Source organism: Hippoglossus hippoglossus, chromosome 18, assembly GCF_009819705.1.
Source record: "Hippoglossus hippoglossus isolate fHipHip1 chromosome 18, fHipHip1.pri, whole genome shotgun sequence".
Classification (NCBI taxonomy): domain Eukaryota; kingdom Metazoa; phylum Chordata; class Actinopteri; order Pleuronectiformes; family Pleuronectidae; genus Hippoglossus; species Hippoglossus hippoglossus.
The window spans coordinates 4375199-4396958 of NC_047168.1; the positions used below are offsets into that span (position 1 = coordinate 4375199).

Sequence of the window (21760 nt, forward strand, 5' to 3'; positions counted from 1 at the left end):
GCATGTGTGAGAGCAGATGTAAACAACAACACAGCTGCTCCTCTGAACTTGTTTCAGTCAATGGCACATAACTAACGCATCAGAGTGAGAGTTCCTGTAGTAAAGGGACCAAGTAAAGCTTTACAGGCAGGTGTCAGGTCTGGTAATAAGGTTATTAGAGCTATGAAGCTGTAAACAGTCAAAATCAAACAATACATTATTGGTGTTCAGTGTTAATAACATTTAAAGCTTTAAGACATCCAGGGGCTTAATATACAACAGCTACACTGTAAAGAATGTTAATTGCAGTTGGGAGTGATCAGAAAAATGATAAAGCAACCAATCAGGGCAGATTTCATAGTCACTTGCCATTAGACAAGAAAACACCTACAAGTCGCTGGTTTCAGCCTCCCAGAGGTAAATATTTTCTGTTTTTCCCCACTAACTCAGAGTGAACTGAACACCTTTGGATATCCATCCATTATCAGTGCCGCTTAACCCCTTGAGGGCTGTGGGGGGAGCCAATCACAGCTGAGCTTGGGCGAGAGGAGGGGTACATCAATAGGTATAGCAGACAATCAATTATATGAAGATGTGTTATGTTTCAGAGGAATTGCATTAGTCTCAATGAATCAACCAGGATCAGATCACGCTGCAGCCCCAAATTCAACGACACAACAAAATAAGATGTAAATCCCTTTAATAAAACTCAATGAAACGCAGTGTAACAAAGGAAAAGAATCCAACATAAAGCAAGTAGATAACATTTACAACCACAAAAAAACCTGTACAACTCTAAATGCCTGGAGTCACTTCTATTTGTTTCCAAAGATTCTTTTTTTTTTCTTTTCATTAACCATTTTGTGATGACTGAGGGAGAAAACTCGGGAGCTTGGGGCGAAGGGGATAAGGGAGGCATGTAATGTGATTTTTATTTTTATTTTTTTCAAATACATGAGTGTAAGTGTAATCTCATACACAGATGTATGATTCATCAACGTGGCCGTCGTTTTTTTTTTAATAATTTGTGTTTTCGACCCGCTGCTGCAGCGTACAGCAGGAGGAGGAGGAGGAGGTGGGCTGTGGCCAGGAGTGTTATTTGTACAAGATGTCATAATGGCCGGGTCTGTAGAGGAGGAAGATGCGTGGGTCGCCGCCTTCGGGGAAGACATGATGATTGACTGTTCCACCTTCTCCTCTATCCATGTACTCCACCAGGATGGATACGTTCAGGGCCTGGGCTAAGGCGATGATGTGAATGTGGTCACTTTCTTTAGACATTGGCTCTACCTCCTTGGAAAAGACAAAAAAAGGAAGCATGGGAGTTAGATTTCACTGGAAAATAAGTGGTAATTGACACAGACATTGAACATTATGGTCATAGAATGGTTAACATATGTCAATAGGTTCAGCCGGGTCCACTTTCCAAGAGATAATGGAAGTGAAAATTGAAAAGAAATCTCACCTGCTGACAGAACTCCTTCACAGAGCGTCCTCCCTCTATGAAATGCTGGAAGAAGCCATACTCTCGCTGCAGGTAGCCCGAGGTGAGCAGCCGCAGGTACACGACCACGTAGTCTGACACATTCTGGTCGTTGAAGGAGCTCAGCAGCTCCTGCAGGCTTGGCTGTTTCTCACACAGTTCGATCAGATCCATGAACTTGGGAGGAAAGATATTAAATATATTTAATCAGAGTGCTATGTACTAATACCATTTTACCAAACAACTGGTCCAAAACTAGGGTGTCTATCTGCTCTTGCTGAATTTAAACTTCTCATAAAATAGGTTTTAAAATTCTGTTCACTTAAATATACAAAATAATAAATTGCTGTATGTGCAGGACAATTAGAAGTATGCTTTTTTTGGTGGAGTAAACTCACAGTATTGTGGAAGTCTTCAATGGTGAACTCAGTGAAGCCTTCATTGACCAGGTCCAGTTTACTTTTTGATGCAACTGCTTTGAACCTAAAGAGACAAAAAAACTATAAGATAATATTCTTATCCTAAAACGTGAGAGCTACCCACAGGGTGCCGGTGTTGAGGATTGAGTGATCCTGTTAATCAGTGCCAGTGATAACTACTGACTCCCTTCATATCAGTAATATGTAAACAGAACACTGTGTGGCATCCTTTCTGTTGGGTTATTGGTGAAACGTTCCAAGGAAAGAGCTAATTCTTAATTTGGCCAAATAAAACGTGTTGCTATGATGATACAGAAAAAAATTGCATTTCAAAAAACACAAAATATTAAAAGGTACCACTTCACTACCAGACCAACATAATTGTGTTAGTTTCCTAAAAAAAAATTTCCCAAAAAAAAATTGTAGGGGTTTTCCAGTTCTCATACTCACTTCTGAAGTTCTTTGCTGTCATCTAGCAGGGACTCGAGATGTGCGAAACCAAAGGCTCTGTAGAAACAGTTGCCATCAGGTCGCGTCTTACGGATGTACGAGTATTTTTTGTGTAGGTCCTGCAACAAAACAAACAGAATTACACCATATTGTAAGCCCAAATCTACTGCATTCAAGTATGCAAATGTGTGATAGTTTTGGAGAAAATGGGGCCCTGGTCTGGGAAGTAGATGTATCATGATGTGGGTGCAGTAACGTGAGAGCAGGTGCTGTGGTTTGACTGACCTTGATCTTGAGCTGATAAATTGTGTCATCATCAGCATACTCCCTCTGCAGCACTGACAGGTCCTGTCTGTCCGACACTAAAGGGTTACTGTTGGCGATCTAGAAACCAACACAGACAATGTATATTGATAAATGCAATGACAACACTTAACTTATGCTGACCAGGACAGAATCATTGATAACACCTTTCAAAACTTGCTCTTGTTTATCAAAAGGAATTTCTCACCTCCTGCTGAATTCTGTCCTGCTGAGCAATTATGGCCTCGTCATATGCGAGGCAGTTCACTCCTGTAAGATAAAGAAGGCGAAAAATCAGGCTTCAGAGTTAAATACTCAAATGGACATTGATAGGCAGATTTGACTGCAAAGTTTGTAAAGCTGTTTTCAGACATGTACTGAACTCTGCAGTTCCCCCGTATTTTCTCCGGGGGAGGTGCTTGTGTGAACGCAAATGTCAGAGTGAGACGCTTCACAGTTTCTGCTGACTTTCTCCGCCGGACCTCCTGGTATTAGGTCCATAGAAATCCAGGAGAATTTGATGTGAGAACACAGCAGGGGATCCCCACTGGATTCACAGAGAGCAAGTGGGGGGGTTGATGACGCTTCTAACAAGCGACCCGCAGGTCATGTCTGAAAACAGCTTAATGAGGCCTGTGTCTATTAGACATATCAGAATGAAAAACTAGACAGGTCAAAACTTACACCTGTAAAAAAAACGTAAACACACAGTTGCAATGTTAGAGTAATGTGAATGAGTAGAAACATTGCTATGTAAAAACCTATGGGAATTGCAGTGAAACTTGTGATACAATATGCAATACATGGCGATAATAATAACACAATTCTGCGGTAATCAACATATTGCAAGACAATCATATAACTTTACATCATATCTGTCTAAACTGTAGAATAGCACAAAAGCCCTTAAGAGGTAAAAATGCAGGTATTGAGCATTGACACAAACTGAGAATAAAATGTTTACAATAAAGTGCATTAAGTCTGATCTTATTGACTCTTTAGTCCCGAACAAACACACTGTGACTTGTCAATGTCCACAAGTTTTCTTCATCGCTGGTTTCTGAAGGAAAGCATCAAAAGCGGCCATGTGTACTTAACATGCACGTGTATATCTGCATGCATTGCTTGTGTTATATAAAGCAGGTGGAGGAACAACCTGTACAGAAACTGCCCCCCCCCCCTAGCAAATCAGTTAGTTCTCACTTACTTTATTCAAATAATTACAACAAACCGCGTGTACTGATCCCTTCCTGTGTATCTGTTAAGAGGCGGTGAAGCCACTGTACTCAGGCAGATAAAAATAGAATCAGAGGGGTATGCCTGATATGATTTTTTTATTTATTTTTATTTAAAGAAATAAAGACAACAACAGTGTTCACGAAGGCAGCTAAATGTCCGCATTTCACCAAAAAGACGCATTTGGTCCAGAGACAGCGGTTAACGAGGAAACAAGTTAATCCACAACACCGGCTAACGTCGCTCAGCTAAACTTGGCTAGCTGCGACCTGTGCGAAAACAAAACAAATTGCAGTCACGGCGAGTAGCGTCGTTTTGGCCGCTAATCTGGTGCCGTCCCACCTTTGACACTATTCCTGCACTTTGAACATGGCCTGGGGTGAAAGGCTCAGGCACTGTCACCAACAACTGCCGCCCCAGTAGCGAAACAAGCGGCTTTTCTTCCTTTGTGTAGCGACGGTAGCTAGCGTTAGCCAACTAGCCCTGGCCCTGTGTATCTCCCCATCACCACCGCTGCACGTTGACCGCCACCGCCACCACCACCCGCTGTCACCCCACACACAGGCCCCAACACGGAGCAGACAGTAGTGTAGACACGGGCCGCACCGGCACCACGGATTACCAACCTGTTTTCTCGGTATATTTTCCGCTATTACGGTTTCCCTCACCCACCATCTCTCCCTGTGATGATTCCTGCTGCTCCTCCGCCATCTTAGCTGTCGACTTCTGCTTCCTCCTCCTGCGTGACGTCATCCGTCACGCACTTCCGGGCGGTGGCTACCAAAACAAAGATTACAATTTTATTTATTTATTTATTTATTAACGTGATTCTTAAAAAAACAGTGGTATATTAAGTAAACTATAAACAAGATTTATTTTTTAGATTTTTAGATTTTTTTAAAGTATTCAGGTAAAGGTCGTTTAAAAGCGAATATGTCGATGTTGAAGGACTATTTTCATCATCCGTTAAATGTCAGGGTTTAACAAACAGTAAAAACATAAAGAGATTTAATTTAAAACTTCTATAAAATGAAATTTCAGTTCGTAGTAAATTGGTTTAAAGATTACAAAGGATTCGGACTTGAATTAATACCAGTGTTGTATAACGTATTTATCCAACCTGATGAATTTGATGTGTTCATTTATTTAAGTTGGTGATAAAGATAATAGTTAAACTGTTACTTACTGAAACATCCAAATGGCCCCTCAATTAAACAGGAGGCCCCTGGACTAGGGGCCACAGCTAAATTCCCAACCAGGCAAAAAGAACCCCTACATATAGGTTGAAAATATTCCAGGGACCCTCCTCATATGTCCCTTGGAATTATGATATTATATATTTTATTGGAAAGATATTAGACAAGTATTAAAATATATTCACCATGTTAACACACAATACACATCATTGCACCGCACAAATGTCCTCACCTGTGACTGTAAAACTTTAACATTCTGTAGGCTATAACAGTCATACTGTGCACGAGTCATATCTATCATTCATATTACACATATATTTTTTCTAGTGTTTATAATATTTTCTACTGTTTTAACTATGTTTATATTTTCTTATTCATGCTCTATAGCAGATCAAACCAGAAAGAGAATTATACTTAAACCATTATTGGGGAAAAGACAGTGTCTAACATACAGGGAGAGGTGTATCAATGTTTAAAGCCTTTATGCAAAAGAGAAACGTAAGAATGAAAACAACTGTTTTAAAACATTATGTACAATAAAATCAAAAATCATAAAGGTCACTGTGAGTCTCCTGCATAATTACCCATTAACTCATGATGGGTCATTTTGAGGCCCTGCATCCATTTCTTTAATGTCTTTTATTTTGTAATTGATGCTTACATACTGCTTATTCTTGAATCAATGTGTGTTTTGTAAAACAATACCACAAATTAACTGAAGGGAAGCAGTTTACCGGACAAGGCAACATCGACTACGTACCTATAGAGAGGAACAGGTGGTAGTAAGGGGCGGCCACTTGTCGGTTTAAATGACATCTGATCTTTTAAATTAACCCTCTAATTAAATTCCACTACAATCTCAACGGACCTCAGCAAACCAAAACAAGAGCAGACAACTCTCAATTTAAATAACAACATATTTAGATGATCAAGAAAACAGGATGTATTCCGAAGCCTATTTTGGCATTTAAGTTTCAGTGTCCTTTTAGAAAAAGCAAGCACATTTATTTCAACCCATCAATAAAAGCTGACAACCACAGAAAACCCTTAAAATGAATGAAAAGCAAGGCAGTTTTTTTTCCCTAAATCACAGTGGAATGCAGATTTAGTTTATAGGCTTATCCAGGTCCCTGCACCTTCCAGCAGTACACACCAGGGGGCACTGTCTACAACAAATACAGCTTATGTTAAACTTAATACAATTACCTGTTGGGTGTTACTGGATGATATGGCACACTATGTTTGCCACAAACTGGTCGAGCATATTTTGAACCCAACATTTGTAACTTAGATATATATTTTTTTCTGATATTTGTCATAGAAAAAGTTGTATTTAGAGACGACAGCATAACACAACATATTAAACACACATTAAAATAATACTTCATATTTGCAACAACAAAAAAAGAGCAAAAGTAAATGTTTTTATATCTTCCCTTTGGCACATTGCTTCCCGTTTCAGGGCTGTAACAGAACCCAACAATAGTCAGAATACAAACACGCACATAGATATATACATGTAAAAAAGTAGTCCACGGATAATCAACACATGTTTGGTTGTACAATATCAAAAACAGTTCATGTAAAATTCCTCTTGGAGAGATATCGTCCTGTCAACCTCCGGTAGACAGAAAGAACTTTATGCTGTACAAGATGTACACAAAATATTCTTTAGTGAGTCCAGATTAGCATTTCAAGCAATACAGAAATGTAAAAAAAAATCGATTAAAATGTATTATACAAATATTTCACAGGTTTTCCAGCTGTCATCACCTTTGCATGTGTGTGCATCCATGAGGGTGCACATATAGGTAACATATATTTAATTTATTTTGTCGGTATGTACATGTATAATATGTATGAAATATAGTATTTCAGCATTTTTCCCGGTTACAATTATGTATCTACTTTATGTGTGTGATTGGGGGACATGTAGCAAACAGAGGATACATACTGTATATTGAATGTGTTAATATACTTATTTACTGTATATTATTAATGATTGTTCTCAAAATACAACTTAAAGCAACACTGTGCAACAGCAGCGTCAAAGATAGTTTAATGGTGTTTCTTTCATTTCAGTCCTCACCCTGAATGTCTTTTCTTGCTCCAATATCTCCAATATTCAGTGAGGACACTTGAAATATTAGTAATTTTAAACAGTGTTTGGTGTATTTGTTAGAACAGCAGCTCTTTTTGTTCAGGAAGCCGGGGATTATCTTTCAGTTGCGTTTCAGTTCAGAGCTGTTAGAGCTCAACTCAACATATTCAAAGAATTGAGCCCAACAGAATAAGTTATCATGCGTGGCTGCAGAGGGCGCTGTTGCTCAGTCAAAGTTACAAAGTGTTGCGTTAAATTCATTCTGTTATAAAAAAAATACTTTAAAAAAGCTTTGAAAAAAGGAAATCATTGGTATATTGATTTACACATTGATATGATTTACTCTTTGCCAAATTACTACATGTGTAAGACACATTGGTTAAGTCTTGGTTGTATAACGTCTTTATCTGATCCAAACCGTCTCGGTGCTTAAGGCGAAGGCTCAAGGGCAGAGAGACAATATGGCACAATGGTATGCATGTTGTAGGTGTGGCGAGACAGTAACAATCCAATGGTTTGGATCAGATCCTAAAACATGTTGCGTAAGGGAACGTAACACAGGCACAGGAACTGAATAACACTAAAGCAAAAATCCACCCTTGGTGTTGTAATCTACTTGTCTTATGTACCAACAAAGCCTTCTCCTGCATTTCCTGATTTTCTGCTGCACCGAAGGTACGTCAGTTGCATTCACCTGTTAGTCACAGGAAACAGCTGTCAGGAGGTGGAGCGGGTTCACTAATCCGAGGGTCGGTGGTTCAATCCCCAGCTCTTCAAAGTGTCCTTGAGCAAGATACAGAACTGTAATTGCCCCAATGTAGCATCGGTGTGTGTCTGAATGAGTAGCACAAGCTTTCTATGAATACGGGAGAATGTGACCTGTAGTTTATGAGCTAAAAAGGTTGAGAAGACTATATTAATGCAGTCCAACTGGAAATATTGCGACCATGTCTTTGTTTGTGGCAGTAATGTGGGGGAACAGACGACACAGCGCTGGTCAACAAAAGCCCGGCACATGTCAGAAATCCATACAGAAGACACTTTGGTAGGACATTTTGTTCTATTGCACCATTATCCCACGGAATGAAGAAGATGCAGCATTATAGTCAAGGTGCAAGTTTTTCATAATCGAACACAAACTGGTTTTCCGGTGACCCCTGGGTATCCTCATTCTGACCGCCTCCAAGACTGCTGTTATTTTCCGGCCTCCAGCTACACTATCTGAGCCTTGTGGATCAGGGAGGCATGGGGACCGATCGCAGTGGGGCTCGGCCGGGGCTTGGGTCTCAAAGTGCCATTAGTCTGCTGATAGCGGGGGCTGTGGGCCTCGGACACGTGGGAGCTGTTGGTCTCACTGTCTTGGTCGTCGGGATGCTCCTGGCTGGCTGGACCCCCCAAACCTTCGTCCACCTCATCCTCATCGTCTGTCACCGGTGGATAGGTGCAGCTCATTGGAGGGTGCTGGTGGGTTTTGGTGACGCTTCCCGGCCGCGAACCCCCGCCGTCCGTTGGCATGACAGTGCTGCCGTTCAGCTGTCGCACAGTCTCCGTGGACTGGACGATGGGGAAGGATGTCGGCGTTAGAGGAGGGTGGAAACGAGTTTCCTGCTGCACAAGACACAAAAGGCAGACGCGCTTAGCAATTGCGTCATCAAGTTGGGTGAGATGCATTCCACAATTTGGTGAAATCAGGCTTGGACATGCCCAGAAACACACACTCAGGCAGCCTTACCAAAGATATGGTGCTGTTTCTCACATACGTCTCCACTCGGAGTCGGTTTTCCTCGTCTCTGTCCAGGAGCCTGTCTCTCCCCCTACGCGAGTTGTTGTTCAGGACTGGTCTGCCCAGGTAGTCGTACGCTCCCCCTCCTCCTCCTGCTCGCCCACCTGAGATTGTAGAGCGGCTGTCGCGGTAGTGGCCTTGCTCCTGTCAGAGCACAATAAAGTAATTAGGTGGTGTTGGAATGGATTGGGTGTCGTCCGTTTGCACCCTTATTTCAGGCCCGCCTAGACATAACTTTACAGCAGTAGTTTGGTGTCTTGCATTATTTGCTGAGACTTTGATGAGTAGATCGACAACACTCAGCTGTGGCTTAGGAGGTAGAGCGGGTCGTCAACTAAACAAAAGAATCTGTGGTTAGCTCCCCTGTGATGTGTGATAGAGAAAGTGCTGCACATAAAACCATTTACTATTTACTCTAATATATATATATGTGTGTGTGTGTGTGTGTGTGTATGCTAGATATAAAGCTACAGCTTAGCTTAAAGACGAGAAAAAGGGGAAACCTTTAGTCAGGCTGTGTCCAAAGGTATAAAATCTGCCTCTCAGCACTTCTTAAATGGCAAATGGACGACATTCATAGGGTTATTCACGTCTTAACAGCCGCTCAAAGCACCAAAGCACTTTGCGCGACTGGTCCCTCGCACACTCATACAGCACTTCTACACACAGAACTTCTCCTCTTCTCTGAGATGCTCTGCAATCCGAATTGAAATGCTGAAGCTCAGACCGCAGCCGCCTGGCATCTGAGGAGTAAAGCCTCATTTACAAACAGATACTGACCCCGAGGGAGGATGAGCTGGTCCTCAGGGTCCCCTCCACCCTCAGAGGGATGTTCTCCTCCGTCTGCAAGTAAAAAGAAACAGAAGGCCGGATTAGCTGTCGGACTCAATATAACCAAACTTGGCCAAAACAAAAGCCTGTGCATAAAACATCAAGCCCCTTTCAAGCGAATCCAAGCCCACTCACTCATTTCCTCAGAAAGCCACAACTAGCAGTCACCCATGGTTGTAGAGCACAGAACAAAGTTTTCATCACAGTAAAAACTTTTCTTAGTAAACGAGTGAGTGACACATTCCTCTGATTCTGAACAGCCTGAATCGGGTCAGGAGAAAACACAAGATGAAGCAGCGGCGGAGACAGCACACACTCGGAGTGAGAATAATGATATTACCGCTCCTCTGGTATCTGTGCTGACGGAGTTCATCCTCCTGATAGAGGCATTTCTGGAGAGGGTGCTGATTTCCTCCCTGTGAGAAACAAGCGATGGAGAGAAAAGAGGAGAAAGATATTTGAATGATTAAAGAAATCCACTGTGGATTATCAGAGCACTTTTCAAAGTTTGAATGTATTTCACTCTGCATTTCTTTCCATATTAAAATTGTAAACTGGCTTTCTTGTCTTTGCTGCTATTTCTATGCATATCACACACTTATCGGTCCTCGAATTGTAATATGTTTAATAGCCATGATTTTCTCCTATGCAGATTTACTTAAGTTTCCTCTCATCTGTCATCTCAATTAAACACTTTAATATATCCACTTACTTCTTCTCAGTCAGCTCCTTCTTCAGTTTGGTGCTCTTGCGTCTGTGGTGACACGTGACTGTGACGACGATGACGAGCATCAGGAGCAGCAGCCCGCCAGCCACACCCCCCACGATGAGCATCAGCATTTCTTCTGGCATTTTCGGGTCCGGGCGAGATTCTGTGGACAGTAAGTACGGGAGGTAGAGGCAGGATTAGATAGATGTATGCATCTCCTCTCACTACATGCTACTTTTGTTATTACGACAAATCTCAGTCTGTCATGTGCTGTCGTCTACCTGACACAACAATATCCACCTCCGCCTTCCCCGCTGTCACTTCATTCTCCGCCACACACTGGTAGGTGCCTTCGTCGGACGCGCTCAGGGGTCTCCCAAAAACGAGTGTTCCGTTAGGGTGGGGGATCACACCTTCCGGCAACTCTTTGCCCACTCTGCAAGACAAAGTTACATTACAGGGAATTTTAATTAAAACATTGACCTTTTACTTTATAATCTGAAAGTTATTAAGAATTTTGGCAAAAGTGGGTTGAGAGCCCACATGCACCATATATATACTCAGGTTTTAAACAAATTTAACTGTGCAATAATCATTTTCTATTTATGCAATTTCAATATCACATATGGGCAATACTCTTATATTGTTTATAATTTGTTTACATTGTACATTTTATCCATATCTATCCATATGAATACATCTTATCTTATCTCATCTCATCTCATCTCATCTCATCTCATCTCATCTCATCTCATCTCATCTCATCTCATCTCATCTCATCTCACCTCATCTCATCTTATTATTCTTTATTATGTACAGAAATGCATATAGTAAAAGTCAACAAAGAATTTAGGATAGTGAGCAACAATTTTAATTGTTGCTCACTATCCTAAATAAAACTGAATGATGCACCCAAGAAAATGAGTCTGAGGTGCACGTTTGTCAGCGCTGTGGCATGTGACTGCTCATGCTGTGGCCCATTTCTGCTTTTCTGTCGTCATAAGACACACCACAGTGTGAGAGTGTGGAGGAGGAAAATGTACTTTTATTTAATTTAAAATGTCTCTTTTTTTAGTTCTGCGTCTCAGTAACATTTAGTGTATATCTTGTATTTTTCTTTTTATGTAATCGGTTGAAACAGAGTGAGTACTACTCCTACTACTTGTGTACTTGTGCCTTTAGCTTGTACAGCTGTGTACTTCTTGTTGGCCTGTAGTTTGTGAGCATTTTCAACCCACATTGCTGTATTAAAACATCATCTGCACGTGGGTGAAACTAACCCGAGTTTGTTACACTGACAGCACAGTGAGCCCCTATCGCGAGCAGGAAAGAGGAACTCTCTGTTTTCACAGATGCAAAAGACACGCTCACGATAACATCTAACATAAATACACACATTCAGCATCATCTTCCTCCTCTCACCACCACCACAGCCCAGACCACACACACATTTAAACACATACACACACTACTCCGCTCTCTCTACCTACTGTATTATGGGCTGCACATCCCTTTCCTTTTTTTTTTTCTTCTCATCCCCCTCTTCCTCCCTCCTGCGTGTGAAACTATCTCATCCGCTTTTGGCACAAGCCGCAACATGACACTGTGACACCAGATATTTCTTCACCTGCCGCCTTCTACTGACAAATCCAACTGGTTTTCCCACTGCTGTAGATGCGTGTGTGTGTGTGTGTGCGTGCGTGCGTGAGTGTGTGTGGGTGTGTGTGTGCGCGTGTGTGTGTGTGTGTGTGTGTGTGTGTGTGTGTGTGTGTGTGTGTGTGTGTGTGTGTGTGTGTGTGTGTGTGTGTGAGTGTGAGTGTTCTGCGGGCGTCTGCTGAGCCACACTCACAAAACCTCCTTTCCCAAGGTGCGTTCCTGTGACTAACAACAGGTAATCCGTGCCTCATCATAACAACCCAAATGAGAAGAAACGTTTCACCTAACATTTCATTTATTTCACATCTGTACTTTCGAAAAATTTCCCCTTGGGGCCTAACTGTCACATCTCATATCTCCATGAGAGCCATTCCTCTCCGAGTCAATTTTCGCATCTCACATTTTTCGGGCTGAACTCTACGCCACACCCTGAGAACACATTAAGGCACCAGGGGACGTATCCCTGAGATGACAGCAGGTGACTCGAGCAGAAGGAGTCAGGAAATCGGGGCGAATGAAACCCTCAACGGGGTTTAAGGCCGAGGCAGCGGTGCGACGCCTTTGAATGACACATCCAACATCTGAGTCTGTCAGTTTCCACTGAGGCAGCAGGATGACAATGTCAGGGCTTGTTTGGTTAAGTCATGTGGAAGGGGGTGGAGATCCTCCCACACTACACTGTAAAAGGTTACTCCAGTCAAGTGTCAAAGCTGCACAAGAAAGTAAATAAGTAACTAAGTAACTAGAAAGTAACAAATGTATATATATAAATACAAGGTATTTTATATATAAAATATATATAGCAGCAGCATCACTGCTGAAAAAACCCCTATGGATTCAGAAGAGGTCACCGCCAAGATATGACAATAGAGTGGACCCTTGCATTAGGGAATAGGCCACAACTCTTTTAGTTCTATACTTTAAAAAGCAATTACTTACTTTTACTTAAGTATAAACGTTAATGTGACTTGAGTTCATTTTTGTCAATTTATATATTCTTTTACTTCTTTTACTTGTCTATATGTTGTTGCAACCTGGCCAGGGTGTACCCCGGATGGATGGATGGTTTGAGGGAGGGAGGGAGGGAGTATTTTTATAGAAACATAAAATATGCCCTTAACCGTTAATGATCAGCTGAGTCAGTTATACAAACATTTTAGTGATTTTATCTCATGATCAAGAGCTTTTTGCATTTAAAAATATTACTTAAAACAAAACTGGCAAACTTGTCTATTTAAATTGAGTTGATGGTAAAATATTAACTAATTTCCCTGAGGTGATCATGAGAATTTAAAGTGTATGTCAATATTGTTTTGGATTATGTGCCACATCTATTCACACAGAAAAATAACAGAGGAAAAAGAGTAATCTGTTACTTTGCCTCCTGAGGACGAGCTGAGTTTAACCTTTACTGAACATCCCATTAACGTCTCCTCGAGGGTGAAATCACAGCAAAAGATACTCGGCATGATCACTGTGGGGCTTATGAGGAAAATAATAATGACCAGACACATCAGACAGTTAGTCACACGTGTACCAGACAGCCACAGAGGGAGGCGGCTCTGACAGTACCTGATCCAGGTGATACTCGGTTTGGGGTTTCCTCCGCTCACACACCTCAGGGCAGCGTCCTCCAGACCGATGAACCAGTCTCTACTGTAGCCAGACACCTCTGCATGCGGCGGGACTGGGAGGAAGAGCAAAAAAATGTACTGAGGTTTGTTCAGCCGAGGCTAGTGAGGGGAAAAAGGGGAGGCGTTGTCTTTCACGTGAAAGAAAACAGAAGGATCATTTAGCTGATGAAGTTATAAAGGATACAGTGAATGCTACATTTTGGCAAGAAACCATATAATTATCTTCATACTTTGAAGTGATGCTCACAGCTATACAACAGGAAATGAATATTAAATTTGTTAATTCTTTGGCCAAGTTTGTGTTTTTTGTTGTCGACCACTCACAGTGAACTACCAGGTCGTTGCTGAGCCTGCGGGGCTTCGGGGAAGTCGGGTGCCACACCAGACAGTCCAGCTTCATGCCGTTCATGCTCCTCAGTGGGTGCAGGGAGTAGTGCGAGGTGACCGCCCCGTTGTCCATGGTGCGGTTGGTGGACTGGCCGTTCAGGGCGCTCTCCCAGGAGAGGCGGGGAGGCGGGCGGGCTATAGAGCGGCAGGACGCGGCCTGTCCGTAGGGCTGACCCTCCACCATGATCACAGGGTCCAGGGAGGAGATGGGAATGGCTGGAGGGCGGTTGCATCGAGTGAAGATAAGGATAAGTCAGTGACGAATGCACACACCGATTTAAAGTAAGACATATTCTCAATCTGCTTTGGCTGCCACATTAACACACTGGTCATGGAGAGAAGGGCTATCACATACATCCCTGCACCAATCACACTAAAGAAACATCTGAACTACAATCTTGTCAGTGATTTTTTAGCTGTTGTCATCAAACCACAAAACGGTTGAAACAGATTAGCTAAGTTTTTCAGTACTACATCTTTATATCTTAATTTATAATTATAGCAAGTTTTTCTTTAACTTAAGGCATTTTACTCTCTTAAAATAGATAATCTAGTAAGCTATTATCATAGTACAAATCCTTTAGAAGTAGTAAAACAGATGTGGTTGAAGGGCTAACCAAGACTTTCAATAGGCCATTTAAACACATCACAACAACTTTGCACGGCAACAAACTCACATACCCAAAATATTATGAGGAATTAATAATAATGTAAAAGTGCATTCTTTTTCACATGCTAATGACTATTACAGGAAAGTAATAATTGTACTTCTTGTCGGAAAACTAATTGTTTGTAGTATTTGACAAAGAAGTAATCTAGTTTAATAATAGATTACATTATAACCGGTTAGTTAATCTAAATAAGTGTAATATTTGTGAGATATTAAAGTAAAATGTATGTAAAAATGTCTCTGAAAAGATAAGATAAGCTACTAAAATAATACTATTGGGAATTAATAATAATATAGGATATATGTTATGTTTCCTAGGCTTGGACTTATTACTTTATAAGGAGTGATAGGACTGAGAAGTCTAGTTTGAATAAAGTATCTTTTGGAGTGGGCTAATTAAGTAAAAATGTCTTTAGAAAGAGAATTATCTCTAATTAGATATAATTGGGAATTAATAATAATAAAAAATGCATTAGGTTTCCTATGTTATTGCTTATTGCCTTTTAAGGAGTGAGTGGATGTTAACGTGGGAACGGCAACTCACTGTTTGTAGTTTTTCACACAGGGGATGAGTCAGTGTGTTGTTGTTATTGTGTCACTACATTATTAGTCATGTAAAACTCAGTATGCCTCACAATTCACGTGAATTAAGTAAACATATCACCAGTTTCCTTCCATGTACAACAAAACATCACTCATGCTGCTGCAGTAATAAACTACGCTGGTCTTTTTCCATTGTGTCAGGAAGGGACTCACTCCATACGATGAGTGACATCACACTGTCGAAGTTGCCAGAGGGGAAGGTGATGATGTGGCAGATGTACTTCCCCTCATCTGAGACCTCCGTGCTCCTGAAAACCAGGGACGAGTCCACCGTGGGCTCGTTGCTTCTGAAGTGCACGTGTCGAGACCACGACCCAAACGCTGCAGATCAAGAATAAAGACAGAGGGGGAGAGAGAGGGGAGGAGCGAGATGAGGAGGGACAGGAGTTAAAGGAGCGTGTGAGGAAGGATGTGACACAAAAATCTGAAAAAGATTAAGTCCAGCAAGTTCAGGACAGACCTGCAGGGTTGCTTTTGTCACTTTCAGTTCCCCACGCACGCCTGCACTCATGCTTGAAATTACATTTACATTCTGGGCATTTAGCTCGAAGTCTTATCCAACAAGTCTCACACTCACGATGGGTGAAAGCTCCAAATACCAAGTCAACACAAATTACAAGAAACCCACAATACAGTGCAGAGTTCAAGAGCCTTGGCGCCCAGTGTCTCTCACAGTTCTTTTAGATGGCTGTGAGCCACTATTAGTGCAGAGTGACAACTTGGAGTAGCACTCCAAAGTTCACTGTGTGGAAAGGGGGAAGTTATCCAGTTTGACAATATGTTTATGTTTTTGACGGCGCTGACTGACCGGTCTGTCCGTTCGTGTGGTGTGCGGTGATGATCTGTTCCTTCCTGGCACCGGGTTTCTCCTTATACCAGGTGACCTGCACCACCACCACGGCGGGGTCGATTGGCTGGTAGCGACAGGGCAGGACGGTCTCCTTCTCGGCCAGGGATTGTATGCCTTTTTTCGGGGGCAGCTCGACAAACACTCCCTGCGTCACTGGATGGAAAGAGGAGAAAGGATTGGAGGATGATACAAATTATATCAATCTGCATTACGCTCTTGACAGTGACCTTTGACCTACAACCTAAACCTGGAAGTTCGTCCTATTACAATGGCTCTACACACCTCAAGAAGACAGGGGCTATGAGGAAGTGGCTTATATTACAAAGCCTGTGCACTTGAAGAACGTGGTTAAGCCTCACTAATTTGTCTTTGCTCAACCGACTATAGCCATTAGCTACACGTCTGTTTAGGTAAGCTGGATAAAATGAATACAAAAGAAGGTCCAATGGTCCAGTACTGTCTTTCAAACAGTAGAACAGTCATAATAAATACGTCTTCATACAAACACGAGGCAACACCAAGCTGTTATTGTTTCATGTCCTTATTAATGAATAGACCTACATTTAAATAACCTACAATATACATGGCAATAGAGGGGACACACTAATCAGGCACAAACATTAGTTTACAATAATTTTGTCCGCAAGTAAGAAAACTATAACGAGAGAGAATAAGAATCGCCCTTTGGTATAAGACTTAATTGAAACCATGAAGGAAACTTATGAAATGAAGAAACTGAGCTATTCAGTGAAGCTGCAGTTAAGACTTTGGTTATATTGAGGAAAATGGATACAATATGTTAGTGAAATCGAACCTGGGTACTCTAATTAATGGGTTAAGTTTAAAATAAATTATTAACATTGTCATGTTAGGGAAACGAGCGAATGACACTTTCACTTTCAAACTTTACAGGTTCTACTAACTCAAATTATTTCACAGCACATAAAGGGTACCTCTCCCTATAATTTACTTTAATTAGTTTTATTCTATTTTACTTTATTTCATTTATTTGTTCCTACAGAGCCTTTCAGGTTCTCTTTTGTTTGTCTATTGTTTTAGAATATCTGTTATACATATATATTACATGAATAATCTTACATTACTTAAAATAATGGAATAGAAATAAGACGACAGAGATGTGGTTATGAAGAGCAGTTAACGGGTTTATCACTTCTCATTTTAATCACCAACTCTAAACCTAAAATGGTCACTTCCTTTCCTATTATGTTTTATTGTTTGTGACTGGACCAAAGTTTCTCTAGTTATGTTTGGTTTAATGTTGGCAGCATATACCAGGGGGAAATATGCACTGACGGAATGTGTGAAAACACAACTGTGATTGAAATGTAGGGCGAGGGGGATTCGAAGAGTCGTCGCAGTGCAGACAGAAATGAGGGTGGAGAAAGAAAACAGGTTGTCTATCAGAGGAAGATATGTCGCTTAACAAGTCGCTCCAGATAAGCTCCGAGGCAAACGCAGTCAGTGTCTGAAGAAGGGAGTGAGAAATTCAAAAAGGCCCCAGGAAAACATGCAGCACAGGACATATGAGAGTGTCTAACATGTATTGTGTGTCTCACACTGTGGAACCGCACACACTGCAAAACACAAACCCAGTGTTTGCATGAATATCTCTTGTTGTCTGTCTGACTGGCCAATCTGTCTGATGGAGACAAACAACAATGTGACACCTTATCTTCTCCTGTCCCCACACACCCACACACACACACACACACACACACACACACACACACACACACACACTAGCATTCATGACAGTCATGACATGTGGATCTCTGCAAACTGCATTAAAAGACTAAATATGAAACTGGCACTCAGTAGAGCGTATACCTCCGCCAAGGACAAACAGTCCCCTTAAATTCAGTTAAGCACACTCATATATATCAGTTCCTTAAATATGCCAGATTTCTTTCATCAAAACCTATGAATGATTTCCTGGTAAAACGATGAAAATGTTGAAAAACACTGTCTATCTGGCAATTTTAAAAAGTTCTTGTAACTGGATTGTCACAAAAATTGAATTGGGTTCCTCCCTTTCCGCCAAGTTTTGTGGAAATACATTCAGTTCTTTTTTGTGTAATCTTGTTCACAATGAAACAAACATAAAAACCAACCAAAAAACAAACACAGAGGTTAACAGATAACTTCTCCTTGATGGAGGTAACTCCAGGAGTCAAATGTTTCCTTGCACCTTTCCAAAGTGCACTTCCTCTTGGCACAGTGCTCGGGTTTAAAGTTGAATTTCCTTTTTGTAAAACCAAAGTGATGCCAGTTCCACCAGGAGGTTCATCATCACAGTGTATTATGCTATTGGTGCTCATGGTGTTGGGCTTGTGTTAATGGTGAGCGATTTACTTTCAGACAGCGCGGTTTCCTAATGGCGATGAGCCTGCAGAGACTGAAGAAAGGCAGCTTGCATGGAGAGTGAATTACAGCAAAGGAGCTGCTCCCAAACACTGATGATAGATCAACTCACAACATGACACATTAGGTGTGTCGAAGCCCAAACACAATTTTCATCAGGTGCCCCGAAAATGACCCCATGAGGAAATCGTTTGTTTCATTTCTTTCTGATCCCTCTCCAGTTTGCTGCCACAGACAATACTGAAACTGCTGCAGGCGATTCAAACTGGTTTTTACTGATCCCTCACATCTGTTTAAACAAGCCCAAATTTTCATTTTCACAATTGTACCATATGATCAGTATCCAGTTTGGACTTGTTACTAAGTTTAAGTGTACAGTACTTTTAGTCATATATTAATTGGAAGTAAACAGTGGGCTGATAGGATTGTCATTCCCATGCTAGGAGGTACAGTCGTGCTTGTAATGCTCACAATAAAAGCATTCGCAAGTAGCCTTGTGTTTGCCATCTTAATCTAGTGTGTTTGCTTGACACCATTAGCTACGTAGCACAAATAAAACTGAGGTGATATGAATGCCACTGGTTTGACACGTATTTGGTCATAAACCATCACCTGGTTATAATTTGGAAATCGTGCTATAGGCAAAATTTACCTCAATTGCACAATTGATAACTTTCACAGTTCCAGTTCAAGAAAAAGTCCGGAAACTCAAGTCACTCGGATTCATCCTCTGGGGATCGTGAATTTCAAAACGGCACGGCCGTCCATTAAAAAGTAAATTGGTTGAAAAGTTATTGCTTTATTGATAAAGCAGAAAATTCATCATAGAGCTCAGCTGCTATTGTGGCTAATAGAAATACTAGAAAGTCGAGTTACAAGGCCAGAGCAATGATGACACCATAGACTGTATATAAAGATGGACGACATGACGGCTCCCCCGAAAGTGAAACCAATTCATCCCAATTGCCCCTTATTGGTTGGCTGCAGTATAGGTCATAAACCATGCCTCCTCCATGTTAGTGGAGAGGGCATGGGCTAAACTAAAATGTCCGTACGCATCAGATAAACATAATTTCTATCATTCTAGTTATATATGTCCAAGTGGTCATTTTGCTGCTTCCTACCTGATCGCTGCTGCACGGACTCTGGCTCCAAGACGGCAGCAGCCACATGCAAGGTACTGTAGTTCCCCTGTGTTACCCTGAACATGCCGCATTGGTTTTTGATAACGCTGTTGTGTAAAAGACGACTGTGAAGAAGACATGACACTCCGAGCATTACCAGTCTCAGCCAGTGTGTGTGTGTGTGTGAGAGAGAGAGAGAGAGAGAGAGAGAGAGATTTCAGGTGCTGATTAATACCTGGTGTGGGAAAAAACGTTCGACTATGTGATTAGTATGTGATTCATGCATTTACCATCAGAGCCGATGACTGTTCTCTGGAATCAGGTATGAGTGTGTGTGTCTTTTTTCCAAAGAACATCTGTGAGAGTTTCTTGCCCTGAAGTTGGAGCCTGCTGTGGAATCTGCCTGTGCTGCATTACTGGAATAACACTCGGCCTGTAGCTGCCTTTATGTACTGTATGTCTGACTGTAAATGAAAGCTTGTGTTAATGCCCATATTATCTATCATTGTCTGACACTGTGATAATATTTGTGTGTTGGGTGATACAGGACTTAACACAACTAGTAAGAAATGGGCTGACACATGCAGTACTTCCTGATGCTTCCCATGCACTCACACACACACACACACACACACACACACACACACACACAAGGAGGGTCTGTGCGGTTCAGACAGGTGGAGGCAAACTGATCAACAGCAACAGGTTTTTCCAGAAATAACAGACAGCACCACAGGTGTTTTCGTGAACAGCGCCGCTTTCAGCTTAGCATGTTTGCAGGAAAAGCTGGCCCCCCCCTGCAGAGCATGTAAATGTAACTCAACATCAGAATGTGATGGGGATCTGGTCCGTTTTCACAAACAATAAAACTAACAGGTCCCTTCTGCAGATGTAGTCTTTTTTTTAATGGTACATTTATTCCATTGCCTATTTTTGCTTTCTTTCCACTGCTGTGCCCTTTTCCAAACCTCACACACATCTGTTGTATTAGTTTAAGGAGACGACGACCTTCTAGACAGCAATCAGGAATATTAAAGGAGATACACATGAAGTAAGGTCACTAATAATTGAGTAATGCAGGAAGGCTATAATCTAGAATCATCAACGTAAAGACACAGACAGAGCATGACATCTGAGAAGAATAACACTGATTTCTGCATGGTTGGACAGGGTCCACAAAGTCCTCTTACCAAAGATCCGGAGGACAAGGAGACACAGGGAGGGTCTGTTCAGCAGAGGTGTCATTATCCCAGGTAGGTAGTGATAAATAAAGGAAAAGTTGGGACAATCAGTCCAGAGAGTAAAGTCCTAAGAGACAGGCCTGCATGGAGCACTGGGGTTGTCTCATGCCTGGTGCTGCTGGACCATCCCTTTTCTGTCTCTGGGGACCAGCTCCTCTCCGAAGTCTTCCCCTGGACAAACCTATCAAAGTTGTAGCAGTTCACACGCGGTCCTTGTGAGAATGGTAATATCCTTTCAGTCTGGTTAAGTGTTGGTTGGTGAAGAACACGCCATAATGTTTGTAAGAGAAAAGGAAAAAGGCGCAGCTCTACCTGTTTGGATACACCTGTTTGCTCGACCATGCAGCGCCACCCCCACTCTCTCCCTCTCTCTCTCTCACACACACACACACACACGCCGGTGCACGCACACAAAAGTCACCTTTCCGGTTTGGCTGAGGCAACATGACAGTTATTTTCTCGCCTTTACTTGCTCGGCTCGGAGGAGGCAGGTGAAAAGCAGCAGGTTGGCTGCGTCCGCATGACGCGCGAGGCGCACGGTGCCAAAACCAAAGGTGTCCCCTCCCTCCCTCCCATAGGGGAGAGAGAATGGATCCTGCCATTTTAAAGGGATCATCTCAAAGAGCAGAGCTCCGCGGAGACACCAGTGGGTAAATTTAGGCTGAAGGATAAAGACAGGGACAGAAGAATGATCGTGTGCCAACTTTAGTTATAAAGACTCAC

At 41.9% G+C, this 21760-nt stretch overlaps 2 protein-coding genes across 3 annotated transcripts; both read right to left on the bottom strand.

Annotated features, from left to right (window-relative positions):
• Positions 1-662: 662 nt before the first annotated feature.
• Positions 663-4640, bottom strand: otub1b (OTU deubiquitinase, ubiquitin aldehyde binding 1b). The gene is made up of 7 exons (XM_034615315.1): positions 4497-4640; positions 2843-2904; positions 2617-2715; positions 2332-2450; positions 1861-1945; positions 1445-1639; positions 663-1272 (listed from the first exon to the last, which is right to left on the bottom strand). The coding sequence occupies exons 1-7, from the start codon at positions 4621-4623 to the stop codon at positions 1075-1077; spliced, it is 885 nt and encodes a 294-aa protein (XP_034471206.1). The 5' UTR covers positions 4624-4640; the 3' UTR covers positions 663-1074.
• A 2625-nt stretch (positions 4641-7265) lies between these two features.
• Positions 7266-21453, bottom strand: nectin4a (nectin cell adhesion molecule 4a). Of its 2 annotated transcripts, XM_034615312.1 has the most exons (12): positions 21350-21453; positions 20987-21218; positions 16249-16443; positions 15594-15761; positions 14105-14383; positions 13719-13833; positions 10772-10926; positions 10494-10653; positions 10122-10197; positions 9731-9793; positions 8900-9094; positions 7266-8775 (listed from the first exon to the last, which is right to left on the bottom strand). In XM_034615312.1, the coding sequence occupies exons 2-12, from the start codon at positions 21039-21041 to the stop codon at positions 8380-8382; spliced, it is 1857 nt and encodes a 618-aa protein (XP_034471203.1). In that variant the 5' UTR covers positions 21042-21218; positions 21350-21453; the 3' UTR covers positions 7266-8379. The 2 variants fall into 2 exon arrangements, with proteins under 2 accessions (XP_034471203.1, XP_034471202.1); XM_034615311.1 differs by lacking the exon at positions 21350-21453 and having other exon boundaries at positions 20987-21343.
• Between the last annotated feature and the right edge of the window lie 307 nt (positions 21454-21760).